Source organism: Saxophila tyrrhenica (assembly GCF_035928015.1).
Source record: "Saxophila tyrrhenica strain CCFEE 5935 chromosome Unknown scaffold_11, whole genome shotgun sequence".
Lineage (NCBI taxonomy): Eukaryota > Fungi > Ascomycota > Dothideomycetes > Mycosphaerellales > Extremaceae > Saxophila > Saxophila tyrrhenica.
This window is the reverse complement of record NW_027041743.1, coordinates 52966-77602: the sequence shown is the minus strand read 5'-3', so window position 1 is coordinate 77602 and position 24637 is coordinate 52966. Positions and strand designations below refer to the sequence as shown.

The following is a 24637-nucleotide window of genomic DNA, read 5'->3' as shown; positions in this document are numbered from 1 at the left end:
AGGCAAGACCATACTCGTTTGTGATTGGTTGGCGCGTCCACAGGCGCATCATTCGCGTAGACTGGAAACAGCATTTCAGACTCGGCCTCCAACTCGGCCACCACATCATATCGCAACCAAAACCCTCCCACCATCTCCACGCCCATTACACCCAACCGCCCACCATGCAAGCCCTCCGCTCCCTTCCCCGCGCAGCCGCGCTCTCCGCCCGCGCCTTCTCCACCACCACCCCCCGTGCGCTCGCAAAGATGCAGATCATCGGCCGCCTCGCAGACCAACCCGAATGCCTCCCCTCCTCCACCGGACGAGAAGTGTCAAAGTTCGCGCTGGGCGTGAACACGGGGCCGAGGGATGAGCATGGGAACAGGGCGACGAGCTGGTTCAATGTCGCGAGTTTCATGGAGGATGGGCCGCAGAGGGATTTGTTGTTGAGTTTGCCTAAGGGGTGAGTTGAAGGAGGATACCTGGGATGGACGGCGACGATTGGTGGGAAGGGGGATGGGAGCAAGTGCTGATACAGATGAGTAGGACACAGATGTTCGTGGAGGCAGAGGCGAAGATGGATTCGTACGAGGTGGATGGGAACAGGCGCACGGCGCTCAATCTTGTGATGCGTAAGTGAGATTCGGCGGCATACGCTGTAGAACAAGGGGTGGCATGCTAAGCGTGTACCAGGCAATTTCGAAACACTCTCACGCCCACAGTCCGCTCGCGAGCCCTCGGACAGCCGGGGACCATCTGGCGGCCCTGAGTCAGACAAGGACTCGGCGGCGGAGGAACCTCTGAGCGGTGTCGGACAGTCTTGAAGAGATGTGGGAGGCTGCGTGTACGATTTGTTCAGATGGTGTACTATACCCTCGAGGTGTCAAGCATGGAGTTGGTCTGGCATACGGTATACCGTTGGATGGATGTACGTATACGGACGGCGCGTACATACCATGTTACTCTACTCAGCTGTTCGGTCGACGCATGATGCATGATATCAAGTCTTATGCTGTATGGATGGGCTGATGTTGCTATGGCCTGGGGGAAAGGGGAAGGGGCGATCTCTCGAAATGCTCAATCTTGACCTCACCTCTCCAAGCAAATCACACTCAAAGCAATCGAGGTCTTTGCCGTGCACCAACGTATCCCAACACTACGAGTACTATTGTGGGCTGTTACACAGTCTTTGCGAGGCATCGCGGACCTTCCTTTCTGGGCCTGCTCAACCGTCGGCAATCACAAGATGATGCACAGCCAGTTTCCTGCCAGAGCTAGCCATACTCGGGTGCGCGATTTTCGAGCTGCAGAACAACCAGTAGCATCGTTCGTATATCAGCAGAATGCAACCGTACCCCTCCCGCTGGTACGGATAGAGCGAACCACACCAGTTGACGATCCGATCTGCTGGATCGCCATGGGCAAACAGGAATAGATTGACGTGACACAACAGGAGGGCGACGGCGTGCTGCATATGCCGTTGAGAAGCGGGCTCGTGCTCGTGAGATGAAGGGCTGGACGTTGACAACATACAGCATACTGTAGGACGAGAAAGACGGCTAATGAGAGCTTGTTGCGATTATGCAATTCGGCAGCAGTGCGACCCGTGTGCTAATAAACAGCTCGACGCAGGCTCTCGATATGTGCCGCATGGTGGCAAGCATTGCATTCGAGCTGGTCACCGCCGACTGTACTCGCCTGCGACCAGCCTCACCGCACAGTCAGACAGGCACGAGGAAGCCCAACACCCCCTGCGTCGATCGAGTCGGTGAAGAAGGGCGAATGAGTAGATAGTCAATGCGATTGCACGTGCTCGTTCGCTGCCTTTGTTAGGTCTCCGGGACAATGGCTCTTCGGCCGCTCATGGCCACAACAAATTTCGTCTTTTCGCCTCTGCGGGTGGGCTATAAACCAGCAGAGAAGTCCCTTTCGTCTTGCCAGATCGGCTCCTTGTTGACCTCATATCCATGAGCCACAATTCGCGCACGAGGACGAGGGGCAGTCTCGCCTAATAACGGGACCCTTGAGGCCCTTTCGTCGGCTCTGCGCTTTGCATCAGAGCGTCAGCACCCAATCCAAATTTGCCAGACTTTCACCCACCCCACGAAGGCACATACCACCTTCTGCGAATTGCAAATCCTGCCGTCAACATGTTTCTAGACGACTCTCTCCTCGAGGCGCAAGCCTGAACGCCGCCGCGCATATCACAACACCCGTCGACAGCTCGGCTTCGGGCGACTGGACGTTTGTCATCAGCTCTCGAGACAGCCCTCGAGTCGCCTCAAAAGCTTGAAGCACCTTGGCCTGACATCAACCCGCTTCCCTGATCGACCGCTTGCTCTGCGAAACATCGAACGAATTTTCTCGCGCTCGCCGGAGCCGCGGGGCGACACAGATAAAACAGGTTTCCGCCTACTGCCGTACACCCCCACCGAGATAGGGAAGCGCGATGCCTGCAGCTCGGAACAACAGCGTCACACAGGGCGGCGAGGTGGAAGTCCAGCGCCCACAGCCTTCACCAGCACCGACTGGCTCGTCGACGTCGGTCAATTCCACTCAGAATGGCGAGACTACACAGCAACCTCCATCAATACCACACGACCAACCTGTAACAAACGGCGAGGTTCGACCCGGCGTGCCACCTAAGAAACCTACCTTCACCTCTCGGCTTAGTCGGATGTTTTCGCAAAAGGACAGTAACGCTGCGTCTCGTGACTCTTCGCAAGCACCCGAGAAAGGCTTGGAAACAGCCGTGGAAGAAGAGGAAGACAGCTCGAGACCACCCAGACCACAAGTGCCCTCGCGACAATCGTCGAAAACAGAAGCCATGCCAGCAGGCATGGTGCGCAATGGCTCCGTCAGGAAAGACAAGCGAGACGAGTCGCAACCAGTCGCGCCAAAGCGTTTCACCGTCGACGACAATGGCGATCACCACCACTTCCTCAAGGGCACGAAGAGGCAGGACAAGCTGTCAGACATGCTTCGAGACTTCCTCGGAGGCAAGAAGAAGGAACATCACGACGAACAACAGCTTTCGCTCATGTCGACCTGGATGGACCAGATGAAGAACGAGAAGGACAGAATGGCACGTGACAAGACGGGAGGGCCGAATGCTACAGCGTCGCTGGTGCAGAAATACGGAAAGTGCCAGGAGATAGTAGGTCGTGGTGCTTTCGGTATTGTGCGCATAGCCCACAAGCCAGATCCCAAGGACTCGAAACACGAACAACTCTACGCCGTGAAAGAGTTTCGACGAAGACCACAGGAGGATATCAAGAAGTATAGCAAGCGCTTGAACTCGGAGTTCTGCATTTCGTCGTCGTTACGGCATCCGAATGTTATCCACACGCTCGATCTGCTGGAGGACGCAAAGGGAGACTTCTGCGAGGTCATGGAGTACTGTGCTGGGGGTGATCTGTACTCGCTTGTCCTGGCGAACGGCAAGCTGGAGGTCGCAGAAGCAGACTGCTACTTCTTACAGTTGATGCGTGGTGTTGAGTACATCCACGAGATGGGCGTGGCGCATCGCGATCTGAAGCCGGAGAACCTGCTTCTCACCACACACGGCGCGCTCAAGATCACCGATTTCGGCAACGGCGAGTGCTTCCGCATGGCGTGGGAAAAGGAAGCACACATGACGGCTGGACTCTGCGGCAGCGCACCGTACATTGCACCTGAAGAGTACACAGACCGCGAGTTCGATCCGCGCGCTGTCGACGTATGGGCCTGCGGTGTCATCTATATGGCCATGCGAACTGGCCGACATCTGTGGCGTGTTGCGAAGAAGGACGAGGATGAGTTCTTCGACAACTACATCCGGGGCCGGAAGAGCGAGGAGGGTTATGCGCCCATCGAGACACTTCACAGGGTGAGTTTGCCCGGCACCATAGCTTCTTCTTCGTCCTTGCTAACGTTGTTTGCCAGGCCCGCTGCAGGAACGTCATCTACAGCATCCTCGACCCCAACCCAAGCCGCAGAATCAGCGCGCACCAAGTCCTCAACTCCGAATGGGGCAAGGGCATCAAGCTGTGCAAAGCCGGCGAGGAAGGGCTGTGACATTGGTCCTAGGCCTGCTACGACAAACTCAGCAGGCCGGGCTTTTGTTTTCTCCATCCCAGCGTTTCGGCAATGTCGTTTCTGCGCACCCAATGGCATCAGCGTCTTCACAATCATTCATCGGGAGGGTATAGCATGGCGTTCTGGGAGTAATAGAGCGTGCATCCACGGATTGGCACTGTGCAGAGAAAAGAGACAGATGGAGGTACTAGTATCAGTCGTTCAAGGCATTCACCTAGGACTTCCTCGTTTGGATACTGGGGATACGATATACGATATACGAATTGAGCAGGAGAACGGCACCGCGGTGGTCTTCGACCTTCGTCGGGGATAGCTGTGTGGATCGATACTTTCGATAGATGTATCGACGACTTCTGAGCTCTTTCTCTTTCTTCTCGTACACCATCTCCTAAACTTCCTTCATTCTCCAGAACTGTCACGTGGTATCGCCTCAGGTATCCTCTGCTGCGCCTCCAGATCTCTGCACCATGACGTCCGACAAGACCCGAATTTGGCTCACTGCTTCGCCTTGCGAGCCTTTGCCGTGCAAACCGTCTACCGCGGGATACGTCCTCCAACCCATTGGTTATTTCGATCCGATTTACCACCGAATGGCACCCCGTTCCCATTCCTCCCGCCGACAGATGACCTTTGCGCTGCCTACCGGTGGTGCTACTGGGTCACGCGGTGGGAGTTGGGTTTGGAGGGATGGGTTGGATCCGCCTGCGCCTTGTGATCCGTACGGTAGGCGTAGGAAGTGATGTAAGGAACTTGTAGGTGTTGGGTTTCATGTGACTGAAGGAGGAGGATAAGTAGTTAATGATCTCTTACCTTTAATGCTGTTGTCAATTTCAATCACCTCTTGTCCTGTCCCAACCAACCGACGAGATCTCTAGAGCGAAAGACATCGAAAGACCCTCAACACAAGTTACAACAACAATGGGCTGTGGCCTCTCCAAAGCCGACGGGGCCGACTACCCCAACAGCAAGGGCGCTGAATACTACGAGTATGCTTTCTCCTCCCGAGTCAGGTACTCCAACAACGACGAGACAAGATGCTGACCTCTCGACAGTGACAAGAAGAAACCCGCAAGCTCGGCAGGTGGCCATCATGCAGCACGGAGACACCATGGGGTGGGATTTGTTGCCAGCCCTGCAGTCTTTGGCGGGGGAGGAGGGGGAGCGTGTGGGGGCGGAGGTGGTGGTGGAGGAGGGGGAGGTAAGTGACCGAGATTATCCAAGCTTGGAGGACTGAGATGCTGACCTTTTTGGTCAGGCTGCGGTGGCGGCGGGGGAGGTGGAGGAGGAGGAGGAGGCTGTTAGGTATGAAGACGACGGGTATGGATGATGTATGACTTTACGAGGAGCCTGTTAGCCACAAAGGCAATGGATGATATCTTTTGACAGTCAACCCATATTCTTTTGCACGTTGACTTCGGTCGCTCTTCGCTCAATCAATCAATCCTCTTCGGGCCATCCAATGAACCAGCGACACTCGTGCTTCGTAAAATCTGCACTCGTGGTTTGCAGGAGGCTTCCAATGGAATGAATGCCTCGTCTCGATCGACTCGGTCTATGTTCCATCCAACACCAAATGCCATCAACTCGACATCATCAATCTCGTACTCGAAAATCACGCAGTTTCAGATGTACCATCGGTGGCTACAGCTGCGCAACAGCGTATCGATCCTTCGATTGGAGGTGTAGGTCATGCGCCTTGCTCCTTCGTCTAAGCCTTCTTCTTCTACCGAAGGCACCTTCAGCCCTGCCGCGACGCCTTACCAACGGTCCGATGTCGATCGTCGTTGCTACCAATGATGGGCCACATATATAATCGTGGTTTACAAAGTAGGTGTTCTTTCGACTCATCCGTTCCATCTCTACTACAACAACCAATACATCCAAGACCTTATCTCCCACCTCGACAGCAGAGCACATCGAAACACCACCACAGCCCATATTTCCTTCCTCTCTCACCCACAATCATGGGCTGCGGTTCCTCAACACCAGACTACGACCAGAAGAACTACCGCAAACCTGGCAGAGGACACACTGCCGACGTGACCGGCGCGAGCACTGCATTTTACAGGTAGGTCACCCTTCCACCCCTTAACATCAGGTGTCAACCTCTGACCATACTTTCAGCAGCGGCGGCGGGGGCGTCGGCGGCGGGCATCATCATCACGGCGCCGGCTTTGGCGTGAGCATTCCTTCGTCGCCAAAGCAATCGGTGCAACGCTGACATTGCATAGGGTGGCCATCACGGAGGAGGAGGCTTTGGTGGTGGGCATCATGGAGGAGGATTTGGAGGAGGCCATGGGGGCGGAGGAGGTGGTGGTGGTAAGTCTTTCCAACGCACCCGCACACACAGTCTTTCTTCTGGCAACCGGAGCTGACCTGATTCACAGGCTGCGGAGGCGGCGGCGGAGGAGGTGGAGGTGGTGGTTAAAAGGCCAGGCAACGTTGGTGGGCTCGGGTGGATGGTGTGTACGATGTGACGAGCTACGATATCCTGGACGTATAACAATTCTTCCTCATCATGCTTGATAAACTGGCTCAGGGCCGTGCTGGAAGATGCTCGTGTTGTTCCGTGCAGATCATGCAGATAACGGTATCGATGGATATGACTACCGTCAGTCGACTCGAGCCTAGTCAAGCGGCTTCCTGGCTTGCGATATAATGTTCCAAAACTCCGTACGCCTCGCTCGCTCAGAGATTCAACCAACGCGAGATAGAAACTCCTTAACATAGGCCCGCCAGCCCTACTCAGCAGGCCCAATCCCACCCACCATCTCCTCCTCTCCTCCCTCACCACCCTCATCAACCACATCAATCCCCGGATCCGGCACCACAAAATCCAATGTCATAAACCCCGTCTTCCTCAGCTGCACAACCCTCACCTCCTTCCCCTCCCTCTCCTTCTCCGCATTCCACCTCTCCACCCACCTCTCCAACTCCCTCACCCCCCTCTTCGCCCCCGTCAGCCCCAAATCATCCCACACAAACCCCGTCGCTACCCCCATCACACTATCCAGCCACGCGCGGGTAGTGTGCGGGTTGAAAACCTCCTTCAACCGCGCGTTGAGCGAGGAGATCAGGAAGCGGAAGTCCTCGTCCGTGACGAGCGGGTCGAGGATCTCCGGGTAGAGGTTCGCGTATTGCGGGTATAGATCGCCGGCTTGCAGCCAGTCGCGGCGCACGCGGATGACGCGGGTGCTTTGCGCTTCCGGGCTGTCTGGGGAGCAGTGTGGGTTCGGGTGTGGGAAGCATGGGTGTGAGGGGCCCCAGGCGAACTCTTCGCTGCTGCTGCCGGCGCTGTCTTGGGAGATTCGGGGTTGTGCTGGTTGCGGTTGGGTGGTCGGGAGGGGAGGGTGGGTGGTTGGAGGGCGGATGCCGCCGTTTTGGCTCTTGCCGGACTTGGTGGAGCGGATGGATTTGCGAGAGGCGCGGCGGTTGAGGGGGAGGGAGACGCGGGAGCCGTGGGTGGAGGCGGCGTATTGGGAGGCGGTTTCGGAGTCGGGGATGGGCGGTGGTTCGGGGATGGGGTAGGAGGGGTGTTCGCTTTGGTTGTTGTGCGTTTCGGTCATGCCGGCGAGGCGGTGAAAGGTCTCCATCTTGTGCGCTGCCGCAATGGGCGGTGGTAATTCTTGGTTGGAATATGTAGGTGGATGGACCGGAAGAGGTGCTGTCGATGTCGAAGCGGTACCACGTCCTATCGCCGGCCCAACCAACCTTTATGAATGGGTGTTGTTCGCTCAAGCAAAGTGGCGCAGAGCAATGAATCGGGTGGTCGGTGGGAAGCTTGGAGTATACGTGCGGGTATTTTAATAAAGGATGGAGTGAAGAGGATGGAGTTCAATCGCGCCTGGACCACCTAAAAAGCTACACGGTATAGACCTATCCACTAATGACAACTTCCCACGCTCACAAAACCATTCCAGCACCCGCGGGTCGTCACATAATTCAGGCTGTCCATCACCCGTAGTGACATGACTGATCCGAAAATTCCCAACCACGAGCAAACCGATCCGCAAGCACAACCCCGAATCCGCTCATCAAATAATAAGTGCTTTCCCTGCGCCGACCCTGAGAGTACGTCTGACCGCGCAGCTCATGGCTATTCTCTCACGACTGTGCAGGCTCCTCCTACGGGCCTTGCCTGTACTCGGTGTACCGCCATATCCGCGCCTTGAGGTCGCCTGAGCCGGTGGCGAAGAGCCCACCGTTGCCGTCGCGGATTGGAGAGGGTGCGACGGAGATCACTGCATTCAGAATTAGCCTTGAGTCGCTCTGTCCGTTTTCCACATCGATACTCACCAGAGTTCTTGTGTCCCTGCAACATCAACTGCGCATGCCCAGTCTCCGGATCCCAGAACTGCACGCCACGATCCTTGCTACCGCTCATGACCCAGTTGCCGTCCGGCGTGAGCGCCACACTCAGGACGAAGTCCTTGTGTCCCTCGAAGATCCTGACGCACTCGCCAGACCTCGCACGCCCATCAAAGTGGCTGTTCAACTTCCACATCCTGATAGTCTTGTCCAAGCTACCAGACACGAGGTGAGTTCCCCTCGGACTGAATGCGACGGAGTAGACGCTATCCTTGTGGCCCTGCTCGCCTTCTGTGCGTTCGACAGGAGTACCCGTCTGCACGTCCCAAATGCGGACATTCTTGTCCAGGGAACCGGCAGCGACGAAGCGATTGTCTGGAGACATGGCGACGGTGGTAACGCCGTCATCGATGTGAAGTTCGACAACGCACTTGTTCTCCTGGAGATCCCAGATGCGGATAGTGCGGTCGCCAGAGCCAGAGGCGATGCGACGGCCATCCGGGGCGAAGTCAAGAGAGTAGATGTCCTGCTCGTGGCCAGTGAATTGGTAGCGGATGATCCGCTGCTGGATGTCCCAGACCTGTCACACACAAAGTAAGCAGCGGCACACCATAGAATTGGGGTTCAATGGACTTACTCTGATGATCTTGTCCTCGGCACCTGTCGCCAGGTACTTGCCGTCCGGACTGAAGCACACGCTCCTGATGTACAAGTCACCGTCCTGGTTCGTGTTGGTATCTCGCAGGTGGCAGATCTCCTGGCCAGTCACAACATCGAAGATCTGCGCGCTACGATTGCAACCAGTCGCGACATGACGTCCGTCATGGCTGAAGCGAACACAGCACACGACGCTCTGATGCGCAAGGTTGTGCACGAGCTCGACATCGAGACGGCGTGGCACACGGTGGTTGGGATTGAAGACAGCATGCCAGTCCTCGCCTTGCCGCTTGAGATGTGGAGGAAGTTTATCGAGATCGTAGTCGGACAGGGTATTGCCGATGCGTTCAATCTCGGCTTGAGAGTACTGGAAGTCGGGCGCAAACCGCGCGGCTTGGCCTGGTGGAGGAGTCGGGCGACCCATCGCGGGCGAGCCTGCATAAGGGTTGGCTTGAATTTGTTGAGGAGTGGTGGCGGGTCCGCCGAGGCGACCACCGCCAAGGAGAGCGTTACCTGGGCCTGGAGAGGCGGTGGATTGAGGCACCTGCGGACCGTAGCCTATCGCGGACGGTCTTGATCAGCGGGGCTGTTAGATTCTGGAACGCACTGGGATCTAGGAGAATGAAGTCGACATACCATTGATGCCTGGTCCTTGCGGCTGGTTGTATCCGAAAGGGTTATGAGGAGGGCCTGGCGGCACATTGAGACCTGGCGGTGCTTGACCTTGCATGTGTCCGGGCATGCCGGGCGCGCCCTGCTGATCCTGGGGTGGCGGAGCGAGACCAGGTCCGCCTTGACCGCCAGCGCCAGTCATGATGCCTTGAAAGAGGTTGGCTGGGCCATGGCCGATGGCCGGTGGTGGAGGCTGCGACGGACCGGCGTGCGCGCCAGGTGGTGCACCTCCGCGTTGCTCGAGCTCGTGACGAAGGCGGGCCAGCTCTTCTTCGTACCTGCAGGACGTCAGCCTTCTCCGGGTGTATGAACCTCTGGAGACTTACTGCTTCTTCATCGTCACGTGTGTTTGCTGAAGCTGGTAGATCTTGCCGTTAATGAGTTCGACCTCCCGATACTGCTCGTTCACTGCGACAATACAAGGTCAGCGAGGTCTGGCAGCCAACTTATAGAGATGGTGGTAGAATAGCAAGCAAGACAGCTAAGACCGTGCGTCTGCCCATGGTCAAAGGAGTCGCACAGCCCAAGCTCCCTTGTGCCATGTCGCACCCTCCTGTTGCTACTTGTAGATCGGGTCTGCCCAAGGGATAACGTACTCTGGTGATCGGTCTCGCTCCTCAAAGCAGCCTGCTGTTCAAACTCCCTCCTCACTTGCTCCAGCAGCTCGGCCAGTCTGGTCTCGGGCGCCGGCTGCCCCGGCCCTCCTGGCGGCATGCCGCGATACATTGTGTCGTCGTCGTTGGCGCGCGGGATCGAGTGGTACCGGGCGGCCTTCCCACCGTTGTTGCGCCCGCTTGCGACGGCCTCGAGGCTGTGGTCAAGCTACTTCTTCTGGGCGTATCTTCTGCTTTTCACGATGCAAGTAGATTCAGTCGCATGAGCTGTGCGGTGGCAGCGACGACGACGGTATAGCAAGGCAAGGCAGTGATAGTGGTATGGAGGAACAGCCGGCGATGGTGGAGGACATGAGAATCTCGGTTCAGCGCCGCGATTGAGAGCTTCGCCTTGATGGAGTGGAGTCAACGGCGGGTGCGCTAATGCACGGTAGAAGCACCACAAAGCTTGTTTCTGCCCTGACTCGTGCTCTTGGTCTTTCAACAACCTCAACCTCCTAATGTTTCTGTGCTATTTTACGAATTGACCGTTGCGCTTGATTGTCGAGACATTCGTTGCCTTGGGCTTTCATTCGGTCTATGCTGTGCTGAGGTATTCGTTCTCCGATCCTTCATTCATTCCCCCAACCATCCCTGGTAAGCCACGCTCTCCACACAGTTCATCCGGCGGTTCCAGTAGCGCCAACCACACTTCTGTCGACCGTACCGAACCAGGGTGGCGTGATGTGTGGGGAGGTACAAGAGGAGTGCTGTGTGCGACCACGTAATCGACGAACCGCAATGCTGGTAGCACGCAGCACAAGCACGCTGGCCGATCGGCGGAATGACAAGGTCGCACAGCGTTCCTATCAGACGTGTGACTGATCATGATCATACGTGTTGTTGGCCATGATCGGGTCCATTTTATGTCGCCTAATGCCGACCTAAGCATCCCATCAGAACCTGTCGAGGGGCTCATACCGCCACCTCTCCTCCTCCAGCTGCTGCATGACCTGTTCTCTTAGCCGCATCATCATGGGTAGTCGTAATTGCTCGAAGTCTAAGACGTCGTCAGCTACCGCGTAGGCTATACTTCGCTCAGAACTTACCAGCCTCCTCATGCTTCTTGCTACCACTCCTCTCCCCCAGCGCAGCGCCAGAGCTAAAGTACTGCCTCGCTACAGACACATAGTGCGCATCAAGTTCTGCATCGGAGTCAGCTTGACATCGTAAACACTGCTGCATCATCAATACCCACCAGCCTGATCAGCTTCGTCCTCCGTCTGCAACTGTCCTATCTGCGGCACAGCTGTAGCCTCTCCATATCCGCTCACACCTAGCAAATAGCTCCCGTCCGGCTGCCTGTTTACGAACTCCAGCTCGTCCTCTTGCTTCGGTTTTTGTCTGTTCTGCTTCCCTTCCGGCGACCCATGCCGTGTTCTGCGTAGTTGCCGCTGGCGAGTCTGGACTGGAAGGTCCTGCTCGGAGTCTGAGTCTGCCAGGACCTCGTCGTCGACGCGCGGGGTGGCTCTGCTGGTTGGGCGGCGGGATAGCGACGGCGCGAAGAGGTTGTTGGGTTGGCGTGGACGGGTCGAGGCGGAGCTTGCGTTGGAGCGGAGGCTGTGTTGAGAGGTTTGGCTGCGGAGGGACGTTGAATTGGACGTTGTGGGTTGCAGTGGTGGTTGGGAGGAGAAGGGGTCGGCTGGTTGGCGTGATGGTGGCATGCTGCGTATATTTGCTTGCCGGATTAATGGTCAGAGAGCTACTGCCCGCTTGCAACTCGGTCAACCAGGTACAAATTAAGAGTCGTTTGAAGGAGTAGAAGGTCGAGATAAGAGATTTGGCGGTGTCTGAAGGGATGTTGCAAGGACGTTGCACCTACGCTCCGAATATGTCAATCTGTGATACTGTGGTTCGAGTCTCCAACGGTAGCTAGGGACGCGATTGAGTTCTGTTGTATGTAGCCAGTTGTAAGGCTGAAAAGAAATCACGTTATTTTGTCAAAGTCAACATTGGTTGCCACGTGCCGAGTCAATTCACCTCCACCTGCCGAAGCTCTTGACAGCAACAAACCCCAAGCATCCCAATTTTCTTGAGCAATCTAACTGACAGCAGATATGTCTGCTGGACGTCTCTGACGCAGCGCGATGTGACCTCGTCGCCGCCGCCCACGCTGACATCGGAGGCTGGCGAGACGATGAGATGGACAGCAGGCCTCGTCGCCATCAGCACTGTCCACGACCCGAGGACACATATTCCAAACTCTGATAACCAATCGAAACAACGCATTCAGCCGGCTCCCAGCCAGCGACAACAGCATTCGTTCCTCGATGCGGATTTGTACGCTGGCGGCAATTTGCCTTTCGACTTTTCTGCAAGCCCCGCAGGCAAGCGAGAGCCGCTCGAGCGGTGGGTGGGATGATGGCAGTTGGAGGATGGGCAAGGTAGCCGACTGCCATTGGCTACATTGACTGTCTCGACGGCGCAGGCGAATCCTGCCTTGGCCTTCTACAGCGTCTCGACAAGGTCCAGCGGGATGTCACAGCTGGGTTACATCGCAAAATGAGAGCCGGGCAATCGGGCTGGAAGACCGAGGATGGCCGGGTTGAAGGGGGGCGATCCTCAGATATCCTCGATCTGCACTAACCTCCAACTACACTGGTTTGTCTTGGGAGAGATACGGATATCGCTGCCCTGATCTTTGGACCCAGCTTTACCCGCGCCGGAGCAGTGGGACTGTTGTTTGCCCATCCATCCCACCATGACCATGCCCACCCCGAGCCACCCTGCTTAACGAAAGCTCAGGGCCGCTCCCCGCATGAGGGACTGCTCTTGTCCACGCACTATCTATGCGGCTTGCTCCTATCACAAATATTCGCTCACGATAGCTCAGCCACGGGCCTCAAAATCTTCGCTTCAGAGCTCACGCTATGGCTTCATCCCGTCGCAGCGTGACCCACGAAACGAGCAGATCATGCACGCTTGTCTACAACGCTTATAGTCGATCTTTACCGCCCACTCGGATAGGTCGACTCAATCCTGGTGCCGGCCTTGTCCCGCAGAGCCGCTGCACGCTCACATCACATTCCTTCCCCCAAATCTGCTGCTGTCGCCTTCTTATCCCGCGTCCATCTCGATCTCTTTACGGTACTCTGGGACTCTCTCGCCTGCTAATATGGGGTTGCGCCACATCATCTTAGCCTTATTCGATGCCCACTCTGCACGGTACCGAGTGGGCGGTGGGACGATTGCCTTTCGTCATTTGACGTGGAGCAGATAGCAGAGAACGGTGTTGGTGATCTTGTATGTCAACGGAAATACACAGGTAGGTCTGCGCGGCCGCGCTACTCGATCTCTCTTTCTCTGTTCCTCTCTTGCTATACACGTTGTGTTACTTTTCTTCTTCCTTGTACATATTTACATTGTTGTGGACGCCGCCCTGCAGTACCCATCTCACGTCCGACGAGCCGGGACATCAGACGGGAAGGAAATCGATACTCTTCACTACAGCCAGTCGTCGAAAGTCGGATACGGTCGCTCTCATGGACATGACTACAACACTACCTGCTCACCATCCGAGCAGCCTACTCCAGCGCAGATTCAGCCAAGCGCAATACCAAACCGCCGACATGACAGAATTATTCAATCTGAACTTTCGGCCGAACCCTTTGAACACCACACCAGGACATGAGTCAGTGCAAACATATCAGCGGACGCAACAGCAATATCCCTCTCAGCTACGAACGCAGTCGCAACAGCAACATCAAGCGCAGACCCAGCCAGCACAAACGCCGCAGCAACCATTAGCAGCTAACGATGGCTTCGTGAACCTTGCTGCCGTCGACGGATCTGCGAGTGGCCTCAACAACGCCTTCACGAACCCCTACGATCTATCCACAACTTTCAATGGAGCCAACTTTGGCTCGTTGTCTTGGGCTGCTCCGGCGCAGTCGTTCGGAGCCATGCCAGCCAACCTGCTGCGTGCTGATACTAGCTCAAGCTTAGACTCTGAGCCATACATCAAGATGGAGGAGCCTTCGCCCTTACAGCCTCCTCCGCTTGTCTTTGATGTGGACTCGCCATCCTCGCGGAGCTCATCTGAAGCCTCGGACGAAAGCAAGCCGGCCGTCTTCTCCACCGAGATCGATACACTTATGCGGGCCATCCAGTCGAAGTCAGATTCGAAAGACCACAAGCCAACACCCAAATCCCGAACCACCAATCCACGATCGAAACGATACTTCTGCAACCTCCCGGGCTGCGACAAATCCTTCTACCAAAAAACACACCTCGAAATCCACACCCGAGCCCACACAGGCGTCAAACCCTTCCTCTGCTCCGAGCCCTCCTGCGGCCAACGCTTCAGCCAACTCGGCAACCTCAAGACCCACGAGCGCCGACACACCGGCGAACGCCCGTACAAATGCAACACCTGCGGCAAGATGTTCGCGCAACACGGCAACGTCCGCGCCCACAAGATCATCCACGGCGGGCAGAAGCCTTTCCTCTGCAAACTCGACGATTGCAATAAGCAGTTCACGCAGCTGGGGAATCTGAAGTCGCATCAGAACAAATTCCATGTGGAGACGATACGCCGGCTGAAAGAGCGGTTTGAGAATCTGAGGGATGGGGATGTCGTGCAGACGTGGGAGAAGGAGTTGTGGGAGTATTTTGGGGGTTTGTATAAGAATTGTAACAAGGGGATTAAGGGACGGGGGAAGGATAGGAAGATCAGTGGTAGGTCGTCTGGGCTGGCGCAAAGGAGGGACAGCATTGCTAGTTCTTCTGGGAGTGGATGAACTGGCTTTGCATGGGCTTGTGATGGAATCATCCGAATCTAGAATTCCGATGACTGGCGATGTGGACGAAGTGAATGGAGCTCGTGCTCACTAATGGCGCCTGTGATACCCGTTGTAGATATCTTTGCTATGTCAATCAATCTCTGAAGCCCATGAAGATGGCTTCCAGCCAGGCGAGCATTCTGAATTGCACAGCTGGATCAACATGTCTTCAGCAGTCTGTGATAAACAAGCATCTCCCTAATTGCAAAGATAGACTATATGAGATCTAAAACTCATGGGGTATCAAGCTGTGAAAGACCTCAACCAAGCCGCAAGCCACATGCTCAAAAGGCCGCGTACGCTAACAGATATGCGAGCAGGTGGTCGTGTGCAGAAAGATTTCCCAAACCACCGCATTAGGCATCATACTCCTCTATCAATCCGTTGGACACCACCGCCACATTTCCATTGCGAGGACACAAGATGTTTCCAGTTTCCGTTACCGTTGCCATATCCAGACACTCAGCATTCTGCCAGTCTCGTGGTAATGGGAAATGCTTTCGGATAGCCACGTTCTGCTCTTGTGGAAACCCGACGTCTGAAGTGCAGACCCAGAAATTCCTATCCACGAACACGAATGTGCTGAGGTTGTATTGTCGTCGGACACTGGACCTGCGGTGCTCGGCAAAAGAGCCTCGATGATTGGCGGTCGCTTGACTCTCCGCGTTGACAAACCCCAATGAGATGTACAGGTTGTCCGTAAGGTCGGACGGAAGTGAGCAGACTGGTATGGAGGTTTCTGTGGTCTTCTTGGAAAAGTGCTTCGTCTCCATTAGTAGACATGCAGCCCGCCGCCGGGTCTGCTTTGTGGTTTCGAAGAGCTCAACCATAGCCAAGTCCGTGCTTGGCGATATGAAGACTTTGTGAGCTGTCTGATTGATCTCCGAAGGACTTGCAGGGTACGCTTGGGAAGGCCGTCTCGGATTTGGCAGTCGTAGGGAAGCCATCGCTTCAGCTGCCGAATCCATTCCATTCTGCGCAGAAGGCCGATACACCAGCGAGGATGCGTTCAAAGGATCGTCCCAGGGGAGCGATGTGACCTGATGGGGACCAAACCCCAGGACGAGGTTGTCGTCTGTCGGGTGTGTAATCCACCGTTTCGCGTGTACCACAGGTATCACAACAGGCGCGCTGCTCTCCCGAACGGTGTGAACTTTCAAGGCATCGGGGGTCACAACCAGCAGCCGTTCACCGGAGAGCTGTAATTCAATCTGATGAACCTCGTCCCATTCAGAATAGGTCTGCACCACCGCAGTCTCTTTGTGCCACCGGTCCTCCGCGGGAAAGGACTCAAGCTTTCTGACCACAATTTCCCGCCCTAAGTCGACGCTGGCCAGCAGCTGTGCAGCTCCACACCATGAGAGCTGTTCGATGCTCATTGGACTTGCTGGGGTCTCTGCAACTGCTACTCCGTCAAAGTCACAGATAGAGATTTGTCCCGCGTCGTCCCCTTTGACATACAAATCAGCAGAACCTAGCGATGCGAGAGCGGTTATTGGCTCGAAATTTTCCTGCTCTCCAACAGATTCTGCAACGAACGAAGGCATGTCGCTGCTCTGAGTGTCGCTTGTGACATCGTCGCTCTCTAGAGCTTTCAGCAGGCTGGTAGGCTCCCAGATGTTGCAGTACTGCTCCCTTAGATCGTAGATACGTGCTTCGCTCCGAGCGAGGTCAAGGTCTTCAATGTGTAGTGGGTACCGTAGCTGGTAGATGGGCGTGAAATGCTCAAAATCCCATATACGCAAGGCCCCATCGCTGCTTCCGGTAATGAAAAGTTTGCCGTCCGCTGAGCACTTGATGGACTCACATTTAGAGTCATCAATTGCAAAGTCTCTATCGCGCGGATGCCACTTGAAGACTCCGCCGCCGTAATAGGTCCCAAGTAGATGGCCTGTGAGAGGATTCCACGCGAAAGCCTGGATATAGATAACCCTGGTGTGTTCGTGTAGATGGATCGAGCTTCCGCGGGAACGCTCGTCAAAATGTGCAACGAATCGCGGAACGGAGTCTCCCAGATACCAAACAGCCGGACTAGCGCCTCGAAAGGATATCGCGAGGTAGAGTCCATCAGGACTAAACTGAGCATTGTGCGGAGCGTTCACTTCGTGAGGATGTGTCACTTCACTATCAAGACTGGGTCTGAGACGTTGCCATTCGATCCGCATTGCCTCGAGTGAGCAAGTCCGAACGGTCCTGTCGTCCGAGAAGGTGAGTAGCGTCTCCTCTCCGCGGTCTCCGCGTTGAAAGCTGATTGCCAGGGCCTTCGCGTGATCTGGGTTTTCCACACTGAAGAGCAGTCTCCCACTTTCGATACCCCATACCATTGTTTTGTGGAACCCGCATGTTGCGATGCGCGTAATCGAAGGGTCAACGCAGAACGTTAGGACATGGTCTCCATGGCAGAGCCGACGAGCGGCTTCGCATGTGGTCGAATAGTAGAGATGAACCGTGCCATCGTCCTTAGTCAAGATGGCGAAGTAGCGATCAAGACTCAAGACAGCGCTTGGTAAAGAATCACCAGCGATTGGGAACTTGGCGAAACAGTCGTCCCAAACATGGCTGAGCTTGCCGCGGATAAGCAAGGGCAAGTCTTGTCTGCTCGCATGGTGCGGAGGTCCAGTGCAAAATTGTCTGTGCAAGATAGACTGCTGCGGGCAGAACGCCGGCAACAATCGATACACAGTCTTCGGTTGGTCGATGATTTGACCGCCAAACTTGCCCACCACACGGATCAGATCTTGCGCCCAGCACTGTACATGATCAATGGCTTGTAGTCGATGCTCCATGGGACTACGATCCCGGTCCGCTTTCTCAACCGTCTTGAGGAGGTAGCTCAACGCCTTCGATGCATCGACCAATGCGCGGAGGTTGCCAGCTTGCACTAGCATCACCATCCAATCCAGTATTGCACGGCTGGCAATAAGATTCGAAATCGAAAGAAGGGACTGCTGGTCTTCATGATCTGAGCTCTGGTTCAGATGGAATGGCCAAGACGATGCCGCGTAGAGCTGGAAAGCTCGTGTGGCGTCTTTGTGGTTACTGTAGTCCCGTCTTGGAGATGCGAGAGCGTGCACACATCTCGTGAACAGGCTGTGATGTGCCTTTCGAACGTCGACGTAGTAGCTTAGCTCCGTGTGCGATATCAAGAACTCCCTGGCGGAGGGGTGCATCATTTGAGCATGCCCTTTTTTGTCAACGGAAACGAATTCGCCACAGAGCTTTTGTATCGTTTGGCCCATATCCAAGATCCTTGGAAATTCGTGCTCCAGAGCGATCTCGAGCTCGTCCAAGTGAAGTGGTCGTCGCGCACAAGCTGTCCAGATGATTATCGCGTGACCCAATCTTTGATCTTGGGGGCGCGAGCGGCACATGTCCGAAAGTCGAGTGTCCATGCGCTTGTACAGAGGAATAAGTTCGCTAGGCACTTGCCTCAACGCTTGTTCCACCTGTTCTTCCATTTGGCAGGTCAAGATTTCCTGCACGACAAGATGAGCCCACAGGAAGTTCCCGTTAGCTTTCGCAAGGATACGATTCACTGTCTCCTCTTTGAAGTCATCGTCGCCCATCATGACATCCATTTCATCCCGAACATACAACTCCAGATCCTCAGCATTGTTATCCAAGGCTAGACGTTGCACACCAACACGCTTCGACAGTCGCTCAATTGACACGCTTATCTCTGGTGTTGGCCGACTGAAAAGTAATAGGCGTAGGGGTACCTGTGCACCTTCGAGCTCAATCAGCATTTTCTGAAGAAGCTCCTTCGTTTGTGCAAATTCATCCAATCCGTCGATCACGATGTAGAAGGGTACCCTTGAGCTGCATCTGACCAGCGTTGAGATGAACAACTTTTTCCAAAGCATCTTGTGGCTATTTCTCCCAACGTCGATCGACTCTGCCGCGAGGGTGCAGAGTTTCCGGCGGTACTCTGGTATCTGCTGGGCAAGCTGCAAAGCAATAGTTGACAAGAACCGATTCAAGTTGTTCTTGACTTGCTGTCCAGAGCCGAAATAGTAATACGCGCAGGCTTGGTCATCGGCCTGAAGATGCTCTATTAGATACGTCGCAGTAACGGATTTGCCACTGCCTAGCTTTCCGTGGCACCACAGCAGCTGTGGCTGAGAGAAGTCGTGGGTAAGGAACGAGTGCATAGTCGGGTGATGGAGAACCCACTCGCATGAGCCTGAAATGCGCCTATCAGAGAAAGACTGTAGATCGTCCTGCGGAGCCTCGAAGCCGCGAAGCAGCCGGCTGACTTCTTCCATTTGACTTGCAGTGTTATCAGGAAAAGCGGCTCTTCTGCGTGAATTCAACTTCTCAACAAGGAAGCGAAGTGCACCACGGACGCTCTGGTAGTTTGGATCCGTGCGTGAGCCATATTTTGTCATCGAAAGGTGATCGGAATCCAATGGTATCGAGGTTTCACTTGGATGATCAAGGATCGCCAAGTCTTGGGGGAGAACATACGGCTCAGATTCAGAGTAGTAACGCGTGAGAGGACGTTCGTAGAACGAGTAGATGCTCAGAGGCGAGGCCATGTCTCTGAATTTCTCATTGGTATCGTTGAGAGCCGGCAGATGCCTCTTGACTGTATCAGTTTGGTAAGATCGCCATCCTGCCACGCAGGCCAGAAGTATGTCATGGACCACAGAACCTTCGTCGAGCGCTTGATGGGGTGTCGAGAAGAAGACGAAGGCCGAAGTAGCTTGTGCGATCTGCCGGTAGGTCGACGTGGAATCAGAGACAGCCAAAAGATATGCCTTCTTGGCGATTAGTCCTCCCAAGGAATGCGATACGAAAATGATTGGCACGCCTCCCGCGTCCAGAGATCTGTCCTCTCGACCATGGCCGAAGCGCAGCTTTGCTAGGAGGTCCTTTGCGAAGCCGGATATATCAAGCAGACGGTCAGGATCCGAAGCAGATGTATATGCGCTGTAGCCGTAGGTGGTTATCCGAGCGGACTCAATCAAGCTTTCTGTAGAAAGCCAAGTGAGAGGCCATAGAGCATCTGGCCTGTCATCCTTCGTCCAGCTGCGGAAACTGCCTCCTCCTAAACTATGCACGAAGACTAGGTCCGCAATTGGCACATCCTTAGGCTCATGTAGCACCGTAAGCCCAACAGGATCCGTCCTTCCCTCGGGTACTTGAGATCGTCTGCGCGCTGCGCCGCCGGTAGGAGGGTGATGAGGTATGCTCACATTTCCTGTGTAGGACGATGATGACGGACCTTGGGAGTGTAGAGTCTCGCGGCGAAGGGCATGGTTCGATGGAAGATGTTGCCCGCGACTCCGCCGGCTGCTCGACCACCCAAGCCCCAAATCTTCACTGTGCTCATCCTCATCACCAACGTTTCGATCAGCGTACCCGCGGAAGGGATGAGAGGGCTGGGAACGGTAATTGTCTTGTAGGGAAGGCTATACAAACCCAGAATCAGCATGGCTGCAAGGACTTTGAAGGCGCACGTTTGCAACTCATACCCACATCGCTCGAAGCTTGGGAGCGGCCCGTTCAGTCTTGCATCTCGTACCGTGACTCGTGGCTGGATCAACGACCCTTTGGATTCGACCAGCGCTGCGACGAGGAGAGTATATGGAACGGTCAAGGCGTCGCTCTCGACTTCAGCAGTCGACCATCGAGCGCGCGGCTGGCGCTCACTTGCAAGGCATTTAAAACACTGGACTTGCTTGGCTGCGCAAGATCGGAACCTCGCATCGGTACTGAGAGCTACTGTATTTCCGCCGATGTCAGGCAAGCGGGCGACAGTGAAAAGGGCCACGAGACCGGACTGGAGTCCGCTCCAATCCGCGCAGTATCCTGCCTCTGCGGCCCTTTTCACTGTCACCCGCTTGATGGGGATGGAGATGTTCCCAGAGATATGGGTAAGGATTTGCAGCCCTTGGTCTCGAGTTTCCCGTGGTCAGCATACCGGACTTGTCAGTGTATCGTCGACGACGGCGTACTCGAAAGCACCTCCTCAGCCTAATGGAACAAGGCTGGCAGCACCGTACCCGCACCGGGCGCGTCCAGCTGGACGACAGCTTGCCCATGATTGGAGTGCAGAAGCCACAAGAGCATATGCGCCAGCGAATAGATGTCGAGGACGACAGAAGAGAAACGGGAGATTCAAAGAGGCCGGCCCTTTTCGTTGAACACTAGTCTCGCTTGAAGCAGCGTAAGCAAAGACTTTCTGACCGTCTTGTTCAGTTAGCCATCATCTGGTTTGATGGATTCTTTCTTTTTCCGGGACGAGGAAGCCCATCCCATTCTCGACTCCGATGTAGAACTGGATGTTAACGTCAAGAGATGCGAGATCAACCTGCGTCTGCCAACGTTGGAGGTGCTGCTAATAAAAATTTCTTAGGCCTTCCTGACAGGTGCAAGATTCTAAGGTCTTTCACCTACGGCACAGCCGCTTGGACGAGAGCTACTCGAACCATAGTGTCTCTTGAAGATGGTACCGAGAAATCCTGCTTCCTGAAGGTGAGTAGTAGTCGCAGTCTCTACTCGCGTGAAGGAATGACGATGTCTAGTGTGCCTCTGAAGATATGGGAAGACAGATGATTGAGGGCGAATTCGCTTCCATTAGCGAGATCGCAAAGTATAACAGCTCGTTCACGCCGATACCCTATGCCAAAGGCCAGCTCCTAGATGCTAGCATTCCAACGTACTTCTTCTTGATGGAGCTCCTCGACATCGACACAGGTGCGCATCCGCCAGAAGTCTTCTGCAAGCACTTGGAGCAACTTCACAGGACCAGCAAATCGCCAACAGGGAAGTTTGGCTTCCAGATGGTTACATGCCACGGCCCGCATCCGCAAAACACGTCGTGGGAGGATTCTTGGTCGGTATTCTTCGGTCGACTGCTTCGTCAGTTTTTCGACCGCGAGATTAACACGAATCGGCCTTCGGCAGACGGCGTTTATGAAGCAGAGTTTGACAAGCTGATCTCGGAGGCCGTGCCTCAGATTCTGGAGCCTCTACAACTTGAGGGCCGCATGCTGAAACCTTCTCTGGTCCACGGCAACTTGTGGGACGAGAACTGTCGCAAGGCACTTCGTACAGGTCAGCCCAAGGTGTTCGATGCCGCTGTGTTCTACGGCCACAACGAATACGACTTTGGTATGTGGCGTGCTACACCAGCTGTACGATTCGGCAGACCACACATACGACAGTATTTGAAACATGTGCCCCCGAGCGAACCGAAAGAGCAGTGGGATGACCGCAACCGGCTGTACGGCATCAAGTTCAACATTGCCCACTCGATTGGATGGCCTGACTCTTGTGAGCGTCAGCGTGAGATGTAAGTCGGAGACCGCATCACTTGAGATTGGCGATTTGATATCTGACGTCCCCAAAGCATTTTCGGGGATATGCGTTATTTGAACGAGAAATACAGTCCGCAGAAGGCAGCGGTTGTAGGTGCTCAGGCATAGTTAGTTCGCTCGTTGCTTACCTCCGTAATTGATGCACTGTTACTGGAATAGACACATCCCATCGTGACATATACCAATATTGCCGTTGGCGGCTCCAGCATTTGCAGCCCTTGTAGTAGCTACGGTTGGACTTGGGTCCATGTTGTACGCCAATTTCTGAACGCTTCCAGGTCATCATGTTGATACGCTTGAGCACGTGACTAGTACTTATTCGGTAAGCGTACGTTGAACGCCGGCCCTGCTGGTGAACGAAGCAACATTGCATCCTGCAGCCTTGTATCATTCCGTCACATGGTCCGCAGAAATAGCCTCACAATTCTTGATGAAGCTGATCAGCCAGGCGAGCTAAGGCTGTTGGAAGCTGCATTTCCGGGCACTCTTCATGACTGGCAATGTCCCTCTATCGAGCCGCATCTGTAAGAACGCACACAAGCCCCAGGTCGAGAGGGCACCACGATGTCGGCGAACAGTCGTATGGATTCGCCAGATGAGAAGACCCAGCATCTTACTATCGACGTCAAACAGGAAAGAGCAACGTGGAACAAGGTGCCGCTTATAGCACCTTCACGAGACCTCAGGCGATTCTTACCGTATGCTTGGTAGCGCTCGCAGGATTCTTCTCGCCTTTCACAGCCTTCACCTACTTCCCGTCCCTACACTCGATATCGAAGGATTTCCATGTCTCGCTCGAACTCATGAATGTAACGGTCACTGTTTACCTCGTCGTCCAGGGGATTGTGCCACCTCTGCTGGGTGACATTTCAGATGGCATCGGCAGAAGACCGGTCTACCTGAGCATCTTCACACTCTACTGTGCTGCCAGCATTGGCCTGGCTCTGCAACGGGACTATGCCGCACTACTTGTCCTTCGCATGATACAGAGTGCTGGAAGCTCTGCAACTATTGCTTTGGGATATGGAGTGATCGGTGACATCGCTGCTCCTCACGAACGTGGCAAGTACGTGGGACTATCGGTTATGGGTTTCAACAGCGCACCAGCACTTGGTCCTGTCGTTGGAGGACTTATTACCGATCGAGCAGGATGGCCATGGATCTTCGTCTTTCTGGCGACAGCTTCTGCGACTCTCCTCATATTGCTGGCCCTCTTCTTCTACGAGACTGCGAGAAGCATCGTCGACAACGGCAGTATACCACCCCAACGCTTCAATTGGAACATCTTACAGTTTCTACAAAAAGGACGTAGGGACGAACCGCCGAAGCCAGTTCGACTTCGGGCCCCTAATGTCGTTCCATGCCTAAAGTTAATCTTCCACAAAAACACCCTGCCAGTGCTCCTCGCCAACGCTACGTTTTACATGACGTACTCGTTCCTACAGGCTACCACAGCGCCACTTCTGCAGCAGCTATATGGTCTGTCTCCGCTGCAAGCTGGCCTCTGTTACCTTCCGTATGGAGTTGCGGGTGCGGTCGCCAGCGTTCGTATCGAGAGTCCGCTGAGCGAGAACATCAAGCTGACCACTTACTGTTAGTATGTCATAGGGCTGATTACTGATCGTGACTATCGCATCACGGCGAAGCAACACAATCTGTCCATCGATCGCCTACGAGGCGACAATATCCTGCATTTTCCCATCGAGAAGGCTCGTTTACGATCAGTCTGGATGTAAGCGTATCCACAAAGAAGTACTACACAAAGTACTTGTGCTAATGTAATTGAATCCTAGATATGTTACGCTGGGATCGACCTGTGTAATAGGCTACGGCTGGTCACTTACGGCACGCACCCATCTTGCCGTGCCTCTGATCTTGCAATTCGTCATTGGATTTGCCGTTACAGGAGTATTCAACATCTCCAACACATTGATTGTCGATGTGCAACCCGACCGACCTGTTACTGCTTCAGCGTCTGTGAGCATCACACGCTGTATTATCGCAGCCGGAGGTGTCGTCGTCGTCCAGGTCGTGATGAATGCCTTGGGGTCAGGCTGGACGTTCACCTTGATTGGCGGTCTATGTTGGGCTACTTTACCAATGTACTGGATCGTAAGGGCGAACGGTTGGGAGTGGAGGAAGCGCAAAGCAGAACAGTCCGTGACCGATTAGCAAGGAATGG

At 54.8% G+C, this 24637-nt stretch overlaps 11 protein-coding genes across 11 annotated transcripts; 7 read left to right on the top strand and 4 right to left on the bottom strand.

Annotated features, from left to right (window-relative positions):
* Nucleotides 1–164: 164 nt before the first annotated feature.
* Nucleotides 165–806, top strand: RIM1 (ssDNA-binding protein, mitochondrial; the record flags this gene model as incomplete). Its single annotated transcript, XM_064804297.1, has 3 exons — nt 165–445; nt 529–614; nt 676–806. 3 exons carry the CDS (start codon nt 165–167, stop codon nt 804–806), a joined length of 498 nt encoding a protein of 165 aa, XP_064657067.1.
* Nucleotides 807–2431: 1625 nt separating this feature from the next.
* On the top strand, nt 2432–4038 carry SAT4 (serine/threonine-protein kinase HAL4/sat4; the record flags this gene model as incomplete). Its single annotated transcript, XM_064804296.1, has 2 exons — nt 2432–3850; nt 3907–4038. The coding sequence occupies 2 exons, from the start codon at nt 2432–2434 to the stop codon at nt 4036–4038; spliced, it is 1551 nt and encodes a 516-aa protein (XP_064657066.1).
* Nucleotides 4039–5149: 1111 nt separating this feature from the next.
* On the top strand, nt 5150–5386 carry LTR77_007058 (uncharacterized protein; the record flags this gene model as incomplete). The annotated part of the gene is made up of 2 exons (XM_064804295.1): nt 5150–5257; nt 5315–5386. The coding sequence occupies 2 exons, from the start codon at nt 5150–5152 to the stop codon at nt 5384–5386; spliced, it is 180 nt and encodes a 59-aa protein (XP_064657065.1).
* A 637-nt stretch (nt 5387–6023) lies between these two features.
* Nucleotides 6024–6536, top strand: LTR77_007057 (uncharacterized protein; the record flags this gene model as incomplete). The annotated part of the gene is made up of 3 exons (XM_064804294.1): nt 6024–6127; nt 6291–6378; nt 6447–6536. 3 exons carry the CDS (start codon nt 6024–6026, stop codon nt 6534–6536), a joined length of 282 nt encoding a protein of 93 aa, XP_064657064.1.
* Nucleotides 6537–6800: 264 nt separating this feature from the next.
* LTR77_007056 (uncharacterized protein) lies at nt 6801–7652 on the bottom strand (the record flags this gene model as incomplete). The annotated part of the gene is made up of 1 exon (XM_064804293.1): nt 6801–7652. The coding sequence occupies one exon, from the start codon at nt 7650–7652 to the stop codon at nt 6801–6803; it is 852 nt and encodes a 283-aa protein (XP_064657063.1).
* A 532-nt stretch (nt 7653–8184) lies between these two features.
* On the bottom strand, nt 8185–10422 carry TUP1 (general transcription repressor; the record flags this gene model as incomplete). Its single annotated transcript, XM_064804292.1, has 6 exons — nt 8185–8300; nt 8356–8947; nt 9005–9582; nt 9661–9974; nt 10023–10104; nt 10293–10422. 6 exons carry the CDS (start codon nt 10420–10422, stop codon nt 8185–8187), a joined length of 1812 nt encoding a protein of 603 aa, XP_064657062.1.
* Nucleotides 10423–11245: 823 nt separating this feature from the next.
* Nucleotides 11246–12013, bottom strand: LTR77_007054 (uncharacterized protein; the record flags this gene model as incomplete). Its single annotated transcript, XM_064804291.1, has 3 exons — nt 11246–11349; nt 11399–11494; nt 11548–12013. 3 exons carry the CDS (start codon nt 12011–12013, stop codon nt 11246–11248), a joined length of 666 nt encoding a protein of 221 aa, XP_064657061.1.
* A 1818-nt stretch (nt 12014–13831) lies between these two features.
* Nucleotides 13832–15088, top strand: AZF1 (DNA-binding transcription factor; the record flags this gene model as incomplete). The annotated part of the gene is made up of 1 exon (XM_064804290.1): nt 13832–15088. One exon carries the CDS (start codon nt 13832–13834, stop codon nt 15086–15088), a length of 1257 nt encoding a protein of 418 aa, XP_064657060.1.
* A 398-nt stretch (nt 15089–15486) lies between these two features.
* On the bottom strand, nt 15487–20567 carry LTR77_007052 (uncharacterized protein; the record flags this gene model as incomplete). Its single annotated transcript, XM_064804289.1, has 2 exons — nt 15487–20284; nt 20329–20567. 2 exons carry the CDS (start codon nt 20565–20567, stop codon nt 15487–15489), a joined length of 5037 nt encoding a protein of 1678 aa, XP_064657059.1.
* An 866-nt stretch (nt 20568–21433) lies between these two features.
* Nucleotides 21434–22434, top strand: LTR77_007051 (uncharacterized protein; the record flags this gene model as incomplete). The annotated part of the gene is made up of 2 exons (XM_064804288.1): nt 21434–21610; nt 21661–22434. 2 exons carry the CDS (start codon nt 21434–21436, stop codon nt 22432–22434), a joined length of 951 nt encoding a protein of 316 aa, XP_064657058.1.
* A 585-nt stretch (nt 22435–23019) lies between these two features.
* Nucleotides 23020–24627, top strand: LTR77_007050 (uncharacterized protein; the record flags this gene model as incomplete). Its single annotated transcript, XM_064804287.1, is given in 4 exon segments — nt 23020–23035; nt 23089–24048; nt 24064–24187; nt 24249–24627. The coding sequence occupies 4 exon segments, from the start codon at nt 23020–23022 to the stop codon at nt 24625–24627; spliced, it is 1479 nt and encodes a 492-aa protein (XP_064657057.1).
* Nucleotides 24628–24637: the final 10 nt, after the last annotated feature.